Raw genomic sequence first — 22,784 nt, forward strand, 5'->3', positions numbered from 1 at the left:
TCCACTAATACCCCACCCCACCAGCCAGGAATCGAACCCTCGACTTACTGGGTGGGACTAAGGAACGCTACCGACCAACCCACAAGGTTGGTCGGTAGCGTTCCTTAGTCCCACCTAGTTTGATAAAATCACACGGAAAAAGGGAAACAACGGAGCACCTTAGCTTTCGTCTTTATTCAAGACATCTTCTGATTAATCTACACCACGAAGATGCCGGAAAAACAACTTTTTGAAATAAGACAGATTGTAAGAGTATGGAAACACAGAAGGAGGCAGAGCATTCCACAGTTTGGCTGTGTGAGGAAAGAAGGATGTTCTATAACAGGTTATTCTAGTGTGACCGACACCCACAGAGAAACTGTGAGAGGATTTTGCCATTATTATTTATTTGTATGTATTCTACGTGTATGTGTGTGTCCACCCACACACACACACACACATATATAGAATACATGTAAGGCAATTACTGTCTCTAGAACGAATGGCTCCCTGTCCCAGCTGTGAAAATGCCAGCAACCTTAAAACTACCCGGGCATATTGTATTATACATAAATAACTATACTATTTAACCCAATACAATACTATGAAAACTGACCTTGATCACATCTGGTCTTGGAACTTCAAAATGTGTAGTTAACATAAAAATTTTATACAATATTTTGGGAACATATTCCATTCTTGATGGATATCTTCTGAGTGCTTCCACCAGTTGATTTGCACGGGCAACACCTGTCACCTGTAAGTAGAGCCAACAGTAATATTTTTTATCAGTATTTACATAAATAAAGTTTCACAGTAAACCCTCGATAACTCACAATATATGGAGCTCTGGGTCATCAAGGGTCTACTGAATATTTATTACCACAACTGTATGGTTGTTCCAAGAAACACAAACACTCTATGTGGCCACTGGTAACTCACTTTACTGTAACAATATCAGTGGCCACTGATAACTCACTTTACTGTAACACTATCAGTGGCCACTGGTAACTCACTTTATTGTAACACTATCAGTGGCCACTGGTAACTCACTTTACTGTAACACTATCAGTGGCCACTGGTAACTCACTTTACTGTAACACCATCAGTGGCCACTGGTAACACACTTTACTGTAACACTATCAGTGGCCACTGGTAACACAATTTACTGTAACACTATCAGTGGCGACAGGAAACACACTATATTATAACACTATCAGTGGCCACTGGTAACACACTTTACTATAACACTACCAGTGGCCACAGGTAACACACTTTACTGTAACACTATCAGTGGCCACAGGTAACACACTTTACTATAACACTATCAGTGGCCACAGGTAACACACTTTACTGTAACACTATCAGTGGCCACTGGTAACACACTTTACTATAACACTATCAGTGGCCACTGGTAACACACTTTACTGTAACACTATCAGTGGCCACAGGTAACACACTTTACTATAACACTATCAGTGGCCACTGGTAACACACTTTACTGTAACACTATCAGTGGCCACTGGTAACACACTTTACTGTAACACTATCATCAGTGGCCACTGGAAACACATTTTACTGTAACACTATCAGTGGCCACTGGTAACTGTAACACTATCAGTGGCCACAGGTAACACACTTTACTGTAACACTATCAGTGGCCACAGGTAACACACTTTACTATAACACTATCAATGGCCACAGGTAACACACTTTACTATAACACTATCAGTGGCCACAGGAAACACACTTTACTATAACACTATCAGTGGCCACAGGTAACACACTTTACTGTAACACTATCAGTGGCCACAGGTAACACTCTTTACTGTAACACTACCAGTGGCCACAGGTAACACACTTTACTATAACACTATCAGTGGCCACTGGTAACTCACTTTACTGTAACACTATCAGTGGCCACTGGTAACACACTTTACTGTAACACTATCAGTGGCCACTGGTAACACACTTTACTGTAACACTATCAGTGGCCACTGGTAACTCACTTTACTGTAACACTATCAGTGGCCACTGGTAACACACTTTACTGTAACACTATCAGTGGCCACAGGTAACACACTTTACTGTAACACTATCAGTGGCCACAGGTAACACACTTTACTGTAACACTATCAGTGGCCACTGGTAACTCACTTAACTCACTTTACTGTAACACTATCAGTGGCCACAGGTAACACACTTTACTGTAACACTATCAGTGGCCACTGGTAACTCACTTTACTGTAACACTATCATTGGCCACTGGTAACACAGTTTACTGTAACACTATCATCAGTGGCCACTGGTAACATTTACTGTAACTACTATCAGTGGCACTGGTAACACATTTTACTGTAACACTATCAGTGGCCACTAGTAACACACTTTACTGTAACACTATCAGTGGCCACTGGTAACACACTTTACTATAACTCTATCAGTGGCCACAGGTAACACACTTTACTGTAACACTATCAGTGGCCACTGGTAACACATTTTACTGTAACACTATCAATGGCCACAGGTAACACACTTTACTATAACACTATCAGTGGCCACAGGTAACACACTTTACTATAACACTATCAGTGGCCACAGGTAACACACTTTACTGTAACACTATCAGTGGCCACTGGTAACACACTTTACTGTATCACTATCAGTGGCCACTGGTAACACACTTTACTATAACTCTATCAGTGGCCACAGGTAACACACTTAACTGTAACACTATCAGTGGCCACTGGTAACACACTTTACTGTAACACTATCAGTGGCCACTGGTAACACACTTTACTATAACTCTATCAGTGGCCACAGGTAACACACTTTACTGTAACACTATCATTGGCCACTGGTAACACACTTTACTGTAACACTATCATCAGTGGCCACTGGTAACACATTTTACTGTAACACTATCAGTGGCCACTGGTAACACACTTTACTGTAACACTATCAGTGGCCACAGGTAACACACTTTACTGTAACACTATCAGTGGCCACAGGTAACACACTTTACTATAACACTATTAGTGGCCACAGGTAACACACTTTACTATAACACTATCAGTGGCCACAGGTAACACACTTTACTATTACACTATCAGTGGCCACAGGTAACACACTTTACTATAACACTATCAGTGGCCACTGGTAACTCACTTTACTGTAACATTATCAATGGTGTTACGACCGTGTCGTATTTTTCTATTTTTTTTTTATATATAACATGCTTCCATGTTCCATATTATTCCTGTAATGATGTGTTATATTTACTATTATATAATCTAGTCACCTTAACCCTGTGCTGTTAAGGTTTTAACTGTTATTATTTGTTCAAACCCATTTTGTATTGTAACCAGTATTCTTTGTTCTGTAACGACCATCTGCATCGTTAAACGACCCACCGGCGGGTCGCGTGGCGGGAGCCGACCTTATATATAGGACCCACCAACTGACGGAGTTAGTTCAAATCCTCCTGTCATACGCGGTCAATAAAACCCACAGGGTACCGTGTTAAGTGAAAACCGCGCTAAGCGAACAACAGAACATATGGGATTAATTCCAATAGAAACTGGCCCGACCCCCAAACTCCACTTTTTGACGACACACAACCATGTTGTAGTAAAAATTATATCATAACTTTATGATGGTATGAAAAAACAAGTAATATAGAAGAGGTTAGGTTAGGAAAAATAAAGGTTAGCATAGGAAAACTAAAAGTTATGTTGAACACTTACGTTAGTAGAAGAGATAGGTCGGCGTACGGGGATGGAGGCTGGTTCTGAGGCAGAGGGCAGGCTACTGGCCCTCAGGTGAGTCACCATCACTGTCACCCACACTTGTTATGGCCTCCCTGACAAATCCCTCAAAGTCATCTTCACTGTCTCTACCTCTGTCACTATCACTGGCTTGGACTGGCTGTGGTGGGTTGCGGGCGAAGAACTCGGTTATGCTTTTTTGACGGCTGGTGTTTATGTTGTCTTGATACACCGTGATGTACGGCTCCATAGCCTGCACCAGCCGGGTATGGAAGACTTCATAGCGGTCATCGTCATTGTCGCGGGAAAGGAAGGACTTCATCTTCTCTGCACACTCCATGGCACCCTTAATATCACTATGACTTAAACTGTGTTCTTCGGAGAAGGACGCACCTTCTTCCTCCTCTTCACTGACGTGATCTTCTTCCAACATCTCGTCGGCAGTCACTTCAGGATCTCTGACCACCTCCAGGATGTCTTCGTTGGTGGTCTCGGAGAAGCCTTCAGCTGTAATATTGAGCGCAGCTTCTCTGGCAAGGTCCACTGCTACTGCAACAGTCTGAACCTCACCAGTCACAGGTTCACTCCTCCTCTCAGCTGGCATGCCATGCAACACATGTCTCCATGCGTGACAAATCGTAGCAATAGACAGCTGATCCCATGCCTCCACCAAGAAGTCTACAGCTTGTTTGACGTTAAACTTCTTCCAAAATTGTTTGACGAGAACTTCTTGAGTCGCCACCTCTTGTTCCTTGTCCTCGTCGCTTTTACTCTCGCTGTCGGTGTCATCCAGCTTACGCAACTCATCCTTGGTGTTGGTAGAGTCGTTCAGGAGCTTGAACTTCTTTGCAGAGTACGCAGCATTCACATTGCAGATCAACTTCTGGTCCATGGGCTGGATTAATGACGTAGTGTTGGGAGGAAGGAAGACCACTTTTACGTTGGGGTGACGATCCATAAGTAGGGGCGAGTGTCCAGGTGCGTTGTCAAGGAGCAACAAAAAGTTGAATGGAACATTCTGTTGCTCGCAGAATTTCTTCACGTCGGGAACAAAACAGTTGTCAAACCAGAAGAGGGACAGAGAAGAGGACATCCACGCCTTACGTGCGATTAGCCAGTGGACATTAAGCTTGTTCATGCCCATATTCTTGTAGGTGTGCGGCTTGCGGGCTGTGTGAATCACCGATAACTTTGGTTTACAGGTATCGGAGGCATTGGTGGTAAACAGGACGGTGATGCGTTCCTTCTGCATCTTCCGGCCCCGAATCTTGCTGGCATTCTTTACAACGAAGGACTTGGACGGTAGCTTTTTCCAGAAAAGACCAGATTCGTCCATGTTAAACACCTGGTCGTCGGTGTACTGTCCTTCCTCCATAATCTCACGTAAAAACGGAGGAAAATCTCTAGCCGCCACACGGTCAGCACTCGCTTCCTCACCACCAATGTTGATGTTGGTGATCTTGTTCCTCTTCTTAAACCTATGCAGCCAACCAGAGGAAGCATTGAAGGGTTTGGGCTCTGCAATTCCCAGCTTACGTGACACTGCTGCGTATATTTCACGTGCGTACAGTACTCCTGCACTGAGCGCGTGTCCACCGCCATGTTGCGTCGCGCCTGACGAATCAAATAACTCGCCAGCAAATTTTCCACTTTTGCCAGCACCCTGTTCTGGCAATACTTGATCGTTGAAGCACCTGCAGACTTTGTGATTTTCATGTGCTCTTTGATCTTGGCTGCATCCTTCTTGATAGTGCGAATCATAGATTCGTTGGCGCCATGCTGGCGTGCGAGATCAACTTGCCGTGTTCCTTTTTCCAAATCTTGAATGATCTGGTATTTCACTTCATAGCTTAGACCACGGCGTGTCTTCTTGGGCTTAGGGTGGCTGGGTCCAGGTAAGGAAAGGTCTCTCTCTGGTGGTGGTGGTGGTCCGGCGGAAGCCATTTCACGGAACAATGGATTCACGTATACACGGAGTGGCCTGGAGGGATGAAACTGCCACGGCTAGGTGAAGCGTTGTCTTTCCTCCCTCCCTCCCTCCCTCCCCCGGGTGGACACGTCATAATACTTTAAGCCAATTACAGCTAGCAGCAGAAGGGGGTAGGGATGCATGGCCAATCACAGTCCGATACGGCATATGACGTCAGTGATAACGCAACAGAGACATCCACTGCGCAACCTTACAGCGCGGCTTGCCCAGGCGGAGGGAGGTGGGAGGAGGCGGGAGCAGGCGGGTGGGGCGAATCTAAAAATAGCGTCTCGAGCCGGACACTCGCCGCGTATACGTGGAAAAAACCCGCGTTAAGTGAAAGTTCAGCTCTAGCGAGGCACCACGTATACGGTAAATCGAGCTAAGCGAAACCGCGTTAAGCGAGTATTACTGTACTTAATTTATTTGGGTTGTTCCTGTCGCCACCAATGTGGTATATCTATGTGAGTACCTATTTATGTCTCTGTTTGTGTCCATCAGTATTTGCTTAGTTGTATTCAAGTAATTCAGTGTTGTTTCACGTTAGTTAATTTCAGTGATAGTTTTTATATGTTTATGCAGTGTTAACGTAATCCAATGCTTTATTTTTATTCTTTTGATGTTTCGATGTTTAGTATCACTTGTGTCTTAAAAGTTTCGATGGTGAATCAATTTTTTGTGACAGCCTATGAGTCTCTTTATTGTGTTAATATTTAATTAATTAAATTCTTAAAGGTTTACTTTATTTATTTTTATTCTTTTAATTTACTTCACTTTTTTGTTTGGTTACGCCTAGAACCTGGATATTAAAGTAAAATAAGAGACGGCGTAACAGTGGCCACAGGTATCACACTTTACTGTAACACTATCAGTGGCCACAGGCACTTTACTGTAACACTATCAGTGGCCACAGGTATTTTACTGTAACACTCAGTGGCCACAGGCACTTTACTGTAACACTATCATCAGTGGCCACTGGTAACACATTTTACTGTAACACTATCAGTGGCCACTGGTAACACATTTTACTGTAACACTATCAGTGGCCACTGGTAACACACTTTACTATAACACTATCAGTGGCCACTGGTAACACACTTTACTATAACACTATCAGTGGCCACTGGTAACACATTTTACTGTAACACTATCAGTGGCCACTGGTAACACATTTTACTATAACACTATCAGTGGCCACAGGTAACACACTTTACTGTAACACTATCAGTGGCCACTGGTAACACATTTTACTGTAACACTATCAGTGGCCACTGGTAACTCACTTTACTTTAACACTATCAGTGGCCACTGGTAACACACTTTACTGTCACACTATCAGTGGCCACAGGTAACACACTTTACTATAACTCTATCAGTGGCCACAGGTAACACACTTTACTATAACACTATCAGTGGCCACAGGTAACACACTTTACTATAACACTATCAGTGGCCACAGGTAACACACTTTACTATAACACTATCAGTGGCCACAGGTAACACACTTTACTGTAACACTATCAGTGGCCACAGGTAACACACTTTACTATAACACTATCAGTGGCCACTGGTAACACACTTTACTGTAACACTATCAGTGGCCTAAGGTAACACACTTTACTGTAACACTATCAGTGGCCACAGGTAACACACTTTACTATAACACTATCAGTGGCCACAGGTAACACACTTTACTGTAACACTATCAGTGGCCATGGGTAATGTGGTGGGATGTATATCCTAGACAAGGTTCTTCAAACTCCAGATGCACGAGCAGTAGATATATTCAATAAGTAGTACAAGACTTGGCAGGATAGCCGACAGGTACAGAAAAACAGGGACAAGCAAAAAGGACTCCGTGTCGTAGCCAGGCCGAAGCCGATCTGAGGGAAGTTAGCTAGCTAGGCAAGGAGAGTTGCGAGACATTACTAGGACAATAAATGAGGTCTTCTAATTACTCGACTAGTGCGGTACAGACATAGTACATCGGGACATAGTAAGTGAACATAGGCATTAGACATAAGCATAGATATCAGACATGCTATAATAATATGTAGTAATACAGACATGTGAATAAATGGTACAATGAATGGTAACAGAGTCTTGGCATCAGGCGTGTTCACATATCTTGGTATTTACATATCTATACACCTCCCTCCCCCTTTACGCTCGTAGTGCAATCTCGAGCGGCTACGGACTCTTTTTCCATGAGTCGGGGGGAGCGGCGAGGTACAATGGGAGGATCAACTGACGACCTTTGTTCCTGGTCTGGGCAAGGGGGCACAGGGGACGGGGAGGAAGGTTCGTCACTGGAGGATGGCACTGGGCGGAGATGGCGTCTGTTTCGCCACCATACACGACCACTGGGGAGGCGGACTTGGTACGAAAGGGACTCGCCACGGCCCATGACGACCCCGACCTTGTCCCAGCGGTGTGACGTCAGGTCCTGGATTCGTACTTGCTGGCCGACAGTCAACCTGGGAAGGGGGCGGGTGTGGGCGTCATAGTGGCTTGTCACTTGGGCCATCCGGGCAGCCTCACGGCAGTCACACTCGTCCGCCTTGATCTGCCATTCATCTAAGAAGGACTGGGGGTGGGCAGGCACACAAGTACGAAGGGGACGGCCATACAACACCGGGCAGGAGAGCGTCCGGCAGGGGTAGGGGTGTTACGGAGTTCCAGTAGGCCCCTGTCGAACTCCTCGCAGTCCAGGATCCCCGTCGGTGCTGTCTTGAGGATGAGGTATTTTACGGACTTTACCGCTGCCTCGGCGTGGCCATTCGCTTGCGGGTAGTGAGGGGAGGTGACGATGTGGTGGACGCCCCAGCGTTCGGCGAAGCTCTTGAACTCGCGGCTATTGAACAGGGGGCCACCGTCGGTTCGGAGGCGGAGAGGCACTCCGACTTCCCGGAAGAAGCAACAGAACATCCGGATGACCCTGGAAGAGGTGGTGTCCCGACCACAGGGAACCACCACGGGCCATCCAGAGAGCCTGTCGGCGACCACCAGGAAAGACTTTCCGGCCACATTAAAGAAGTCGGCGGATACGGACTCAAAGGGGCGCTTCGGGAGGTCATTGCACAGGTACGGCTCTTGTTGCTGGCTGGGCTGGAATTGCTGGCAAGGCTCACAGGCCTCCACCGTGCTCTTAATATTGGCGTCAATACCAGGCCAGAAGACGGTCTGACGGGCTCTGCTCCTGGTGGCTTCAACGCCGCGGTGGCTGTCATGGAGGCGGGATAAGGTGCGCCGGCAGAGGGCAGCGGGAACGACGATCCTGGGGCCGTACAACACCAGCTCTCCGTCCGCATAGAGGCTATCCCTTAGCTTCCAGAAGGGGAGGGCGGAGGCGTGAATGTCGTAGCGGTTGGTGGGGAATCCAGCGGAGACGTAGTCGAGGAGTTGGACGTATGCCGGGTCTTGAGCGGCGGCGATGCGAAGTTCCTGGAGAGTCCTATCGTCTTCGATGGAGGGCGTCGTCGTCGTCTTGTCAGCAAGAGAAGTGGCTGTGTGTGTCACTAAAGACCGAACGTGAGCCGCGGCCGTGGTACAGTCGACTTCATCTTCAGGTGTGGGGCGACTAACAGGGGCTCGGGAGAGGGCGTCTGGTATGCACAGAAGCTTACCGGCGCGCCACACAGCTGTAAAGAAGTAGGGGGCGGTCTTCTCTTTGAGACGTTGGAGGCGAGGATTTTCGATGGCGTCCAACGTGTAGTGATTGAGGATGGGTATGAACGGGCGATGGTCCGTCATGAGGGTGAAATGCCCAAGGCCGAACAGGTAAAGGCGGCACTTGGCCATAGCCCAGGCGACTGCCAGCATCTCTAGTTCGATGGTGGCGTATCTGGTCTCCGTGTCGGTCAAAAACCTGGAGCCACACTGAACTAAGCGCAGTCTACCCTGGCCGTGATCTTGAAGGAGGGCATATCCGAAGCCGTATAGACGGGAGGCGTCGGTCTGGAGGACCACTGGTAAGGACGGGTCGAAGGGTGCCAAGGCTGGTGGTGACAGCAACGCCTTCTTAACATTCCTGAACGCTAGGTCGTGGTCAGGAGTTCAGAGGAAAGAGCGCTTGGGGCTCATGAGGGGGCGTAGAGGTTGGGCTGATGTGGCGATTTTAGGGGAGAAGTCGGCCAGCTGATTTACCAGGCCCATAAACGAGCGAAGATCGGTCAGGTTCGCTGGAGTAAGGAAGTCCCTGATGGCCTTGACCTTCTCCTCATCAGCTGAGATCCCCTCTGGCGAGATGTTGTAGCCGCAGTAGTTAACTTGGGAGGCGGCGACCACAAATTTATCTTTGTTCAGGGTGATACCATGGGCACATCTTGTGAGCATCAGATGAACTCGGTTCAAGTGGGCCGGGAGATCATCGTCGAAGAGCAGGATGTCATCTACGACCTTCACGCAGTTGGTGACACCCTGCAGGGCCATATCCCCACGGAGGCAGTACGCATCCCCCGTTGCTGCGAAGCCCATGGGTCCGCGGCAGTGTTGGAAGCGGCCGTGGGGCGTGATGAATGTAGCGAGGTGGCGATCTTCTTCCGCCAGGTCGACTTGCCAGTACCCATGTAGTGCATCCGCCGTGGTAAAGAACTTTGCAGACGGGGTGAAGCTGCGGACTGCTTGAATGGGCGTAGGCGATGGATGGGCGGGACGGGAGACCTGCGAGTTGAGATGGGTGAGGTCCACTGTGATGCGAACACCTACAGGCTTGGATGCCAAGACCATAGGGTGGCACCACTCGGAGGGCTCCTCACCGGCGTGTCTGATGATCCCCTGCTGCACCAGAGAATCGAGCTCCGCCTTCACCTTGTCCCGTAGGGCGAAGGGGATAGGCCTGGGTGTGTGGATGGCGAAAGGCGTCGCGCCAGGCTTGAGGTGGATTCTCATTGGGGGGCCTGTCATCTTCTTGAGCGGCGTCTTCTGGAGGTCAGACTTGGAGACAAGGACGTCGCTGAACTGACGAAGAAAAAACTCCCGGGCGGCAGCAGGTGTGGTCATGGCTGAAACAGGTATCTCTGCACACCTGTTGAGGTGTGTCACGGCGAGGATGGGCTTTGGGAACTCGGATGAGACGATGGCCAAGTCCTGACAATGGCCACATGACAAGAGAGGGGTTTGGATGCCCTCATGGATGTGGACTGTGGCAAGGCAAGACTTGGGACCGAGCTGTAGTGTTGCCTTGAAGCAACCCAAAGGTGGAGACATCGGGGACCCGTCCGGTGTGAGCACGTCGTTCATGGCTGTGGGTGACAAGCTACTCCTGGGAATGTTGAGGGCGTCCAGGTGTGTTGGTCCAATCACCGTGATGTCCGCGCCCGTGTCAGGTATCATCAGGAGGTTGGAAGAGTTGGCACCGTAGGACAGACGAACATTGACGGGCTTGGGGGACCTGTCACTCGAGGCATCATCCACGCGTCGGCATCCTTTGTTGTTCTTGGGAGACAGTGGTGTGGACGTTCTGTCGGGCTGTGAAGAGACGTTTTGACCTGGAGATGGAGGCTTCTTGGTGGACCTGCAACACTTGGCGAAGTGTCCTTGCTTGTTGCAAGCGTTGCATGAGACCTTGTTGGCAGGACATCGAGTTGTGCGGGGCCAATGGCCTTGAAACCCGCAGTTTCGACATGTACTATCAGCCGCAGGGCACTTTCCTGGACCGTGCTGGCGCTGACAGTTTCTGCAGGATTCGGGAGAAGAAACTGGTGACTGTGACGGGGGCTGTGTAGATGACGCCATCTGCATCTGGCGTTGATTCCTCTTGTAGGTGGAGACGGCGTGAACTTGAGACGGCGATGAGTGTATGGCTGAGGCAGCCTCTATTGTGGCCTCATACGACCTGCAACAGGTGACAAAGTCGGTGAGGGAAGAGGCGGCGTCGAGGGTGAGGAGTTTCTGAAGCAGGTCCTCGTCACGTACACCCATCAGCAAGATCATCTTGAGCTGGATCTCAGCACGTTACATGATCGCCTGTACATAGGTCCACCTCGGCTGCTAGGTCCTTAAGTCGTGCATAGAAGTCTGAGAATGATTCCCCAGAAGCTTGTTTGCAGGATAGCAGTTCCCTTCGACGCAAAGCTTCATTGCGGAGGCCTCGGAAATGACTCTGCAAGGCGTTTAAAACCTCGTCACTGACATGGGGGAGTCAGGGGGAATGGCTAGCGTGTGCTCTAGGAGGCGTTGAACATCGAGGGAAATGCACGATCTTAATTGGATGAGTTGTTTATGATGGGGCATTCGGTTGAGGTCAGACATAACAGCAAAGTCTTCAAAACGACGTCGCCATTGACGGTATACTTGATATGTTGCATCAGATTGGAGAGGTGGGGGGCTGGGAACTGAAGACTTGCTGTGCAGGGGTGTACTGAGACGGCAGGTAATGGAGGAGGCAATTTGAGAGGCTTCCACGAGAGTTGAGACTGGAGCAGGTGGTTGAGAAGGCACTGTGGTATACCCAAGAGGGATAGGTGACGCGGTGAGGAGACGCTGGTCTGAAGGGTAGATGAAGAGGCTGCCGGCGAATTGGTTGTGGCAGCTGGTGAAGTCGTCCTCACAGCAATTCCACAGTTCCAGGAATTTGCGTTATCAGCGCTTGCGTTGTTGTTGGAGTTGAAGACGGTAAGCTGATTCCTCTGACTGTCTTGGACAATTCCTCTTGACGCCGTTTTTTCCTCCTCTAATTGACGCTCTTTTGGCTTCTCTTGGGAAACTCTAAGAAGTGAATTAACTGGACGATATCCTGGCTCCCATCCTTTTGAATTGGCGCCGCCTGGCGGTGGAGGCGGAGGGGGTGGAGGTTCAGAGGCTTCGCCTTCCCCTCATAATCCTCATTTGAATTCCCCAGCAAATCGCTGGGTCATCGTGGTCAGACATCTCGCGGTTTGCAAGTGGTTATGGCGGGGGAAGCGAAAGAAGCCATGTGAAGTAAGCAGGTTTTTGTCAATGTACTTGCCTGGCGCAGGAACCGGCGGCGGGGCAAAGAGTATTGACTGTAACATCTGGTGAAGTTGAGGAGGCGCTGGCGGCGGTGATACTGGTATTCCTCTCACATACCGGGCGAGATGTCGGTAATGGATCAGTCGAGGGGGGGTGCCAGTGGCTTGGCGGGCCGGGCGCAGACGGAGGTATAAAAGAAGTGCTGTTCGAACCTGGTTAGAGGGTTTCTGCTACCTGTAGGGCCCCTGTGAAACATAGCAAACAGACATCAAACACTGCACTTCACTTAGGTAATTTCACAAGGTCACAAAGCACTTTTTAAATCCAGGGGCACTGTAGAGTACATCTTCTGGGCGGAAACAGACGAGGCTGCTCTGAGACTTGTCAACTGTTGTGTTGGAGCACTAACTGGCGCCATATGTGGTGGGGATGTATATCCCAGACAAGGTTCTTTCAAACTCCAGATGCACGAAAGCAGTAGATATATTCAATAGTACAAGACTTGGCAGGATAGCCATGAAAGGTAGCCAGGGACAAGCAAAAAAGGACTCCCCGTGTCGTAGCCAGGCCGGTCAGTCTGAGGGAAGTTAGCTAGCCAGGCAAGGAGATGGCAGACATTAGCCAGGACAATAAAATGAGGCCTCTAGTTACTCATCAGTGCGCAGACATAGTACATCGGGACATAGTAAGTGAACATAGGCATTAGACATGGGGCATAGATATCAGACATGCTATAATAATATGTAGTAATACAGACATGTGAATAAATGGTACAAATGAATGGTAACAGAGTCTTGCTGGCCAGGTTGTTCATATCTTGGTATTTGCATATCTATACAGGTAAATAATACACCACTTTACTTACTATCAGTGGCCACAGGTAACACACTTTACTATAACACTATCAGTGGCCACAGGTAACACACTTTACTGTAACACTATCAGTGGCACAGGTAACACACTTTCTTTAACACTATCAATGGCCAGGGTAACACACTTTACTGTAACACTATCAGTGGCCACAGGTAACACACTTTACTATAACACTATCAATGGCCACAGGTAACACACTTTACTGTAACACTATCAGGTGCCACAGGTAACACACTTTACTATAACACTATCAGTGGCCACAGGTAACACACTTTACTGTAACACTATCAGTGGCCACACTTTGCTGTACTCAACATAAGGGATGAATCAGACAGAGGTCACACTACAGGTAGTTATGGACACAAATTGATTAATTGTATTGAATGTGGTGATTACATCCCCGGTAACCCAACAGCTTAGGTCATATATCACCGAATTAATATAAAAAACTAAAATCCAATTATGTAAGGTAAATAAAAATAAATAAATGACATAAAACTTTCATAAAAACATTTGAATGATAATAGACAGAACTCAAAGTTTGTGTAGAAAGCTGGCTTCCTCCACAAAGGAGAATACATCCCCTCCCACAGTACCCCCCCAAGCCCCAAATGAGACCCTTTTCCCCCAGCACTGGGAGAGGTGCATACAATGAAGATCTCTGAGACTGGGGTACTCCACCAGGAGTTGTCAAACAGTCACTAGGACCAGGCAGTCATCACAATGGGGAGGAGGCATTCACTCCATTAAAACAACATGAGTGAGCCATGTGTGGCCAATACAGAGGTGGACCAAGGCAGTCTCTCAGCGGTGTGACAGTCCTTGATATTCCCAGGCACCCAATGAAGGGTGAATGTCGCAGAGCTTGTTTGCTCCGACAGCATCCCACCTGCATTGCCAACTCGAGCAGATGGCAGCTCTTATTAATGGTTTCCCATCAAGCAGGGAGAGGGGAATAATGTGCCAGGGGCGAGAAGAAGCTGTTTTCTCCACAGCATCAGCACGCTCATTCCCTTCTCCCCACATGGACCATAACCCAGCATAAACTGACTTTCTGGCCCCAACATTGGATGAGAAACAACCAAACAAAATATCTATAACTAGGGCAATGAGACACAAGCTAAGGCCTGGAGAGCACTATGAGAATTGCTAAAGTTATAAAATTGTTATGAGTTTGGGTAAAAATACTCTTGAGGGCAAGTAAAATACCTGAAAGCTCTGCAGAAAAAATAAATGCCATAGTGGGGAGACTACCGTCCAAACTGAATTTGGGAAAGACCATCCCAAAACCCACCTTTGGAACCGTCGGTGTATACAGGAATAGTCCTCCTGTGGGAGGAGGCATAAACTAAACAAAGAGAATGGACAACACAGGGAGGGAGTAAGTCCTTCCTTTCATTAAAATATTGACAAACTTGAACTTCATGGAGAGTCCACAGAGCAGCACTAAGAAACCACATGGGGCATACCTGAACGGGATGAATACAAAGAATAATTCCCTTATCCTGAAGCCAAAAAGTCAATGGAGGCTTCGATTCCGAGTGTAGTGTGGGGACATAGTCTCATCAACTACACAAGTGTTGATTACAGACTGTGGAAGGTGGTAGAGGCGAAACAAACACTGGACCTGGGATACTGTGGCTGAAGATCAAGGGGCGGCTCATCAGCATTAACTAGCAGACTCGGGATTGGTGAAGACCAGAAGGCACTGGTCGCCAGGTGCACCCCAGCATGATGAACAGAGTTCAGTGTATTGAGTCTAGTCTCAGTGGCAACCTGTGGTGTAATGGTCATGGCCGAGCGAGCGGACCCGGTTGAAACCCAGGCAGGGTGAAACTATGGGCATGTTTCTTTACGCCATTTGTCTCTTTCTACCCAAAATGGGAAGCTGGATGTTAATCGAATTGCGCATCATGTTCCGGGGTAATGGTTAGCCAGTGCAGTTGGCAGGTTGTCCGGAATTCTCGGACATACAAGAATATAATACTGAATCAATAAATATAGTATTAAACCTGACGAATGTGGCAACAACAGGTAAGCCCCCACCACTTTTTTTTTTTTAACAGAATACCCACCGGGCACACTTCATCGACCCACAACAGGGCCTGGGGGAGGGAGGGAAATAAGAATACAATAGAAAGAAATTAAAAATAGAAAAGGAAAAGGTTATATTAATCTACACCACGAAGAAGCAAGCCGGAAAACCAGCTTTTTAAAGTGAGACGGATTGTATGAGTGTGGAAACACAGAAGAAGGCAGAGCATTCCACAGTTTGGCTGTGTGAGGAAAGAAGGATGCACTATAACGGGTTATTCTAGTGTGACGATCCCACAGAGAGTGGTGGGCACCGAGGGCAAGGCGTGTGTTCGGAGCCCAGCCTTAGCCTGCGGTACACAGGATGCCAAATCCACCGAACATTGCCCGTTAAAGTACCTGTAAAAGAGAGAGAATGAAGCAACATTGCAGCGAAGAGAGGAGGAAGAAAGAGTGTCAACTAAAGAAGGAGAGTTAATAAGACGAAATGCTTTGATTCCACTCTATCTAACAGTTGGACAGAAGAAGAGCCACCCCAGATATAAGAGCAGTACTCCAAGTCAGGACGAATGAATCCCTTATATACTTGAATGGAGTGAAGTAGCTACTGCATCTGTACAGCATTCCCAGCTTTCTGGAGGCAGCTTTAGCAATGTTGAGAATGCGTGGCTTCCATGACATATTAAGAGGAAATGGTGAGGCCTAGCATATCTATTTTAGAATTTAGCAGAATGATTGTGTCCTGAAATGTGATTGGTGGGAGATCATCTAATTTGGAAAGTGTAATTGGTAAATACTGAGTTTTATTACTATTGAATTTAACCAAATTTCTACCTCCGCATTCAGAGAGGCTGCACAGATCCGCTTTTATCCATCAGTACGGCGGCCAGTATGGGGGTGGTGAGAGGAGTGTTGTTTGTTGTACCAAGCAAACAGGAGCTGACTCAGTCCTACTATAATGAAGCCAGGGGGTAGAGTATGATGAATCAGCTTGAAGTTTCTACCCGGGTCTTGAGGTGCTAACATATAACCACCAGTACCTCTCAACTGATCGCCCTAAACACACCGAGGCTTTCTGCTCTGAGCCAGACCTGCAATACCTAAGTGTTAACGTAAACCTACCTGTATCATGTTTTATTGTGGACGTGATGATATGCAACTGATAATGTACTCATTTGTGTGCTAATACAGTGGTCCCTCGGTTAACGAACTCAATTACTCAATTCGTTCCAGAGGGTGTTCGTTAACCGAAAATTTAGTAAACCGAAACCATTGTTTCAATGGGATATTGGGTAATGGTTCCAGCTCACAGAAAAGTAAAGCCAAAAATGCATAAAGTCAGAAACACTCTAAAAATTCCCTAATGTTACAAAAAAAAAAAAACACCACACATACGCCACATGCATGCATATACGCACACTGCGCACTGCCTTGTACGCACGCACGCACGCATGCCTCGCGCATGCCGCACGCACACGCACACGCACACACACACACACACACACACACACACACACACACACACACACACACACACACACACACACACACACACACACACACACACACACACACACACAGGCTCTATAATAAGACTTCCACAATAACGTTTAAACAACAACGGTAAATACAATAGATACCCATTTTCATTAATAACGTCCGGATTCTCTTGAATAACGGAAATTTCGCAGGAAGCGTCGGCCATCAATGATAGCGTTTGTTTGCCGCCATGTTGATGACGTAGTTGTCCGTCGCCTCCTCTCACCCTCCACACACTCAGTGGAATACAGCGCTCCTACGTGTGAGATTTTTGCCTCTATAACCAGTGGTTGTTGGGTTGATCAATAATGGCCTCGATTTTTTGCCTGTGGGGCCAGGAGGTGGTGGAGGAGTGATTGCCACCTGAATGACTCAGACTTTTAAAGTGAAATTGAACTGTCCTGAGTCTACAGTGACAAATATTAAGAGGAACAGGAGACCAAGAAGAGTATTGCGCTGGCTAAAATATTCGGTAGTGATGGAAATCGAGGCGATCTATGAATAATAAAGATAGAAACAGGTTGTTAGTGATAACTGAGCATTTTCTTGTGAAATGGTTAGCTTGTAGATTGAAAGACAGTGCAAGTGTTAGGACCCTCAGATCTGAAACAATCATCACAAACCATCAAAAACTCCCCCAAGCTAAGTGTTATATTACTCAAACTCTATATTTTGATGATTGAATAACAATTCTTTTTATTTCAGCTAAAAAAGTGTTAGGAGGGCTTCAAGGGGAAAAAATGGGTGAAATTCTTGTAGGCGGCATCAATAAACCGTTTTTACATGTATTTTAATGTCACACAAATAAAGTTTTAAGCTAATAACGGTGTTTTTCAGGCACCTATTAAACGTTATTCGTGAGAGCCAACTGTATATATACTAGAACTCTTAAATCACTACTGTAATGTGATACAGGTGATTAATTTTATCTCTTGTGCAAAATATATGACGTTTATTTTCAAATTATTCGCTGTCTGCAAGGAATCCAGCAATGCAAATTATATTCTCCTAACCTTAGTTTCAGATATTATATATGATTAAAATTGTAAGCCTAGTGAAAACCCCCAAACCTTTGTCTGAGGCAAGTGCAGGAGTAGGGAGGGAGGGAGGGAAAAGGGGGGGAGAGGTGAGATGTACTTTGACAGTTAGTGTGAAGTATTTAATTTTTTATTTTTATTTTGAAATTCCATAGATATGACCAGAGAGAATATTTACATTGCTGGAATTCTTATAAGATAGTGTGTGTATGGGGGTGTGTGTGTGTATGAAGTGGTGTGTGTGTATGAGTGGTGTGAGTGTATGAGGGTGGAGGTATGAGTGTATGAGGTGGTGTGTGAGTGTATGAGGGTGTGTGTGTGTGTGTGTGTGTGTGTGTGTGTGTGTGTGAGTGTGTGTGTGTATGGGGTGTGTGTGTATGGGGTGGGTGTGAGGTATGAGGTGGGTGTGAGTGTATGAGGGTGGGTGTGAGTGTATGAGGGGTGGGTGTGTGTATGGGGGTGTGTGTGTATGAGGGTGGGTGTGAGTGTATGAGGGTGGGTGTGAGTGTATGAGGGTGGGTGTGAGTGTATGAGGGAGGGTGTGTGTGTGTGTGTGTAGTGGGGGTGTGTGTGGGTGTATGGGGGGTGTGTGTGTATGGGGGTGTGTGTGTGTATGGGTATGGGGTGTGTGTATGGGGAGTGTGTGGGGGAGTGTGTGTATGGGGGTGTGTGTGTGGGTGTGTATGTGTATGGGGTGTGTGTGTGTGGGGGTGTGTGTGTGTGTGTGTGGGGTGTGTGTGTATGAAGTGTGTGTGTGTATGGGGTGTGTGTGTATGGGGGTGTGTGTATGGGGGTGTGTGGGGAGTGTGTGTATGTGTATGGAGGTGTGTGTGTGTGTATGGGGAAGTGTGTGTGTGGGGGTGTGTGTGTATGGGGGTGTGTGTGTGTGTATGGGGGTGTGTGTGTATGGGGTGTGTGTGTATGGGGTGTGTGTGTGGGTGTGTGTGTGTATGTGTGTGTGGGGGGTGTGTGTGGGGGGTGTGTGTGGTTATGGGGAGTGTGTGGTTATGGGGGAGTGTGTGGTTTGGGGAGTGTGTGTGGGGGGAGTGTGTGTATGGTGTGTGTGTGTGTATGGTGTGTGTGTGTGTGTGTGTATGGGGTGTGTATGGGGGGTGTGTGTGTATGGGGTGTATGGGGTAGTATGGGGGTGTGTGTATGAGGGTGTGTGTGGGTGGTGGTGTGTGTAGCACAGTGTGGGGGTGGTGGTGGTGTGGTAGCACAGTGTGGGTGGTGGTGGTGGTGTGGGTAGCACAGTGGTGGTGATGGTGTGTGTAGCACAGTGTGGGTGGTGGTGGTGGTGTGAGTAGCACAGTGTGGGTGGTGGTGGTGGTGTGGAGTAGTGTGGGTGGTGGGGTGGTGCACAGTGTGGGTGGTGGTGTGTGTGTGGGGGGTGGTGGTGTGGGTAGCACAGTGTGGGTGGTGGTGGTGGTGTGTGGCACACAGTGTGGGGGGTGGTGGTGGTGTGGTACAGCACAGTGTGGGGGTGGTGTGTGTAGCACAGTGTGGGTGGTGGTGGTGGTGTGAGTAGCACAGTGTGGGTGGTGGTGGTGTGTGTGTGTGCACAGGTGTGGGTGGTGGTGTGGTGTGTGTGTGTGGTGTGGTGGTGTGGTGGTGTGTGGCACAGTGTGGGTGGTGGTGTGTGTGCACAGTGTGGGTGGTGGTGGTGGTGTGTGTGGCACAGTGTGGGTGGTGGTGGTGGTGTGTGTGTGGGTGGTGGTGGTGGTGTGTGCAGTGTGGGTGGTGGTGGTGGTGGTGTGTGTAGCACAGTGTGGGTGGTGGTGGTGGTGTGTGTACACAGTGTGGGGTGGTGGTGGTGGTGTGTGTGCAGTGTGGGTGGTGGTGGTGGTGTGTACAGTGTGGGTGGTGGTGGTGGTGTGTGTAGCACAGTGTGGGTAATTTGGGCTGAGTGTTGTTGTTGGTATTTAACCTTTGTTGGGGGTTTAGGGGCGAGGTTGCATGATCCTCCCACCCCCCAAAGTGTGACTGGTTGTGATAGGGAGATGAATTGGATAACATAATGATCCTTAATAAAATGTCTACCAAACGTTTCCAATAAGATATCCTTAAACAAAATATTTCTATATGATACAGTATAGTGATTGGAATTCCATTTTTTTATAAAAAACAAAAATAACAAAAACATAAGAAATGTTGATACCAGAGTGAGTAAAATCAGTTTTCTTTATCAAAATAATCCTGAATAGTTTATCAAAAAGTTTGGTTAAATAAAAAAAAAAAAAGCTCTGTATGATACGGGCGTGAACAGAACTGTGTTACAACTTGTAGGAGCTGTAGTTATTTAAACAAACACCGCTGTACAATATTGTTCATACTTTAAACATAATAATGTACAATATACTACTGTATATACCTGTATTGTACTCACCAGCAGATCCTGCCATCTGTAGCCTAGAGCCGGCAGACACTGTTCAATCAGCTGACTGTAATACATAACTGTAATCACATCTTAACACTTGCTTTAATTAATAAAGCACGGACTTGAGGGTAGACTGTCCATTTTTAATAAACAAAATTTGAATTTTGTGAAAGTATTTTCCAATTACAGTATTATTTATTTGTATGAGTCACACACACACACACACACACACTACAGGTAAAGGAAATTACTGTCTCTAGAACGAATGGCTGCCTGTCCTGGTCACGAAAATGCCAGCAACTTTAAACTACCCACAGACATTCTTGGGTACATCGAGGGTGTCATCCGAGAATTATAGAGGACTGCGAAATAGAAATCCGCGAATTTGGGGGGCCCGTTTACATCACTAATGTATGGTAAGATTACTGTCAACATAACAATACAGTATTTTAAAGTTAAACTGAATTCACACAAATTAAAGGTTTATATGTAAAATTCCCTGTCTTTTCCAGACCAATAGACACCCTGAACTATGACTCAAAAATTATTAGTTAACCTGGCACTTATGAGTAAGGAACAAGATGTTCTGGAGGATCTTGATTCTGATAAGGTAAAACATTTTCTGTTAAAAAGGAACATAATTATAATATACAGGGGGTCCCTCCCCGACTTACGAACACCCACCGGCACAAACGAGGTTAAACTTAAAATTTACAGTACAGTATTTTATTTACCAGATGACTTACTTTTTACTTTCATTCACTGTATTTTGTCATTCTATTTCTTCTTTTGTCTTAAAATTAAGTGATTTTAGATGTATATAGGACTTAAGCTATGATATAGTGGGGTTTTAAACATTGTTCTGTAAGTACTACCGCCTGGGAAGATATTGGAAGCATAATGTGCTGTCTATGGTAGACCCTGCTGCCATTGGCATTACAAAAATTGCGACCAAGTCCCAGGCTGCTGATCTGACTTTCTGCCTCATTTACACACAATTGCAGGTTTCAATTTTTTCTTTTACTATTGACAACACAACATACATATATCGTTTCTCACTTTTGATTATTTTCTTTTAATTTTTGTATTTCTTTATGGTTCTTTATTATTATTCTTTTTGTATCGCTATCATAATTTATTTTTTAATTATATTTATCTGAATTATTATTATTATTATTATTATTATTATTATTATTATTATTATCATTTTTATAATTATTATTATTATTATTATTATTATTATTATTATCATTATTATAATTATTATTATTATTATTATTATTACATTTTTGGCCCCCAGGCCCCGATGTAGGTCAGTGACCTGTGCCCGGGTGGGCTAATCCCCGTAAAAAAAGAAAAAAAGAAAAGAAACATAGCATGTGTTCCGACTTATGCACAAATCTGACTTAAGAACGTCTTCAGGAATGGAACCTGTTGGTAACCCAGGGACTCCCTAGGAAAGGTTTTTATTTATATTTTAATTATACTATACGCAAGGGTGCAGTGCTGCCGCAGCTCACAGGAGCGCCGCTCCGGTACCTCTGTTTTGATCAATCAATCAATATCGCCGACGCCTTGTTCCCTCCCGGGAACTCCCCAACATGCCATTTTATCCTTGCACACCTCACTTGCTCTCTCAAACACTCTTTCTCCCCTTCCCGCTCTCTCTCCAACAAACTCTCTAGCTCCTTTCTCCCAGGTGGCAATTGGTCTACCCCTCCCAACATTCCACCTCTCTCTTGCTATAATAAATTATTTTTGTCAGCCTGTCTTCATGCATCCTCGGCACATGTCCATACCACCTTAGTGTATTCCTCTTCATCCACTCCACCACACTTCACACATGAAGTTATAGTAAGCTCTGTATGTTACTATAAATCTAAATAAATCAAGCAATCAACTTTATTTTGCATTTATAATACAAAACCGAATATATCATCATATAATTAATCTCTCCTTCAGATCAGATTACATTTTATGACTTATCAATATTGTAGAAACACTTTGATAACAGGTGCACTTAAAAACACTTAAAAACAGTACTTTTTCAAAAGTAGGTATGTATTTCCTCGTATAAGAGCTATAGATATGTTACCAATATCGAAAGGATAAGCACATTAGACGACTACTAGATCAAATATTATATATATATATATATATATATATATATATATATATATATATATATATATATATATATATATATATATATATATATATATATATATATATATATATATATATATATATATATATATATATATATAATTGAACTC

The 22,784-nt window shown here is 46.1% G+C and overlaps 1 protein-coding gene across 1 annotated transcript in view; it reads right to left on the reverse strand.

Annotated features, from left to right (window-relative positions):
- Positions 1 to 22,784, reverse strand: part of LOC121860890 (protein zyg-11 homolog B-like) — a gene marked incomplete in the record, with an annotated part of 168,129 nt that overhangs the window by 90,265 nt on the left and 55,080 nt on the right. Inside the window, 1 exon segment of the mRNA XM_042358253.1 lies at positions 596 to 736. Coding sequence (XP_042214187.1) covers positions 596 to 736 — 141 coding nt within the window.

This window comes from Homarus americanus, unplaced genomic scaffold (assembly GCF_018991925.1).
Source record: "Homarus americanus isolate GMGI-L3 unplaced genomic scaffold, GMGI_Hamer_2.0 scaffold52806, whole genome shotgun sequence".
NCBI classification, from domain to species: Eukaryota; Metazoa; Arthropoda; class Malacostraca; order Decapoda; family Nephropidae; genus Homarus; species Homarus americanus.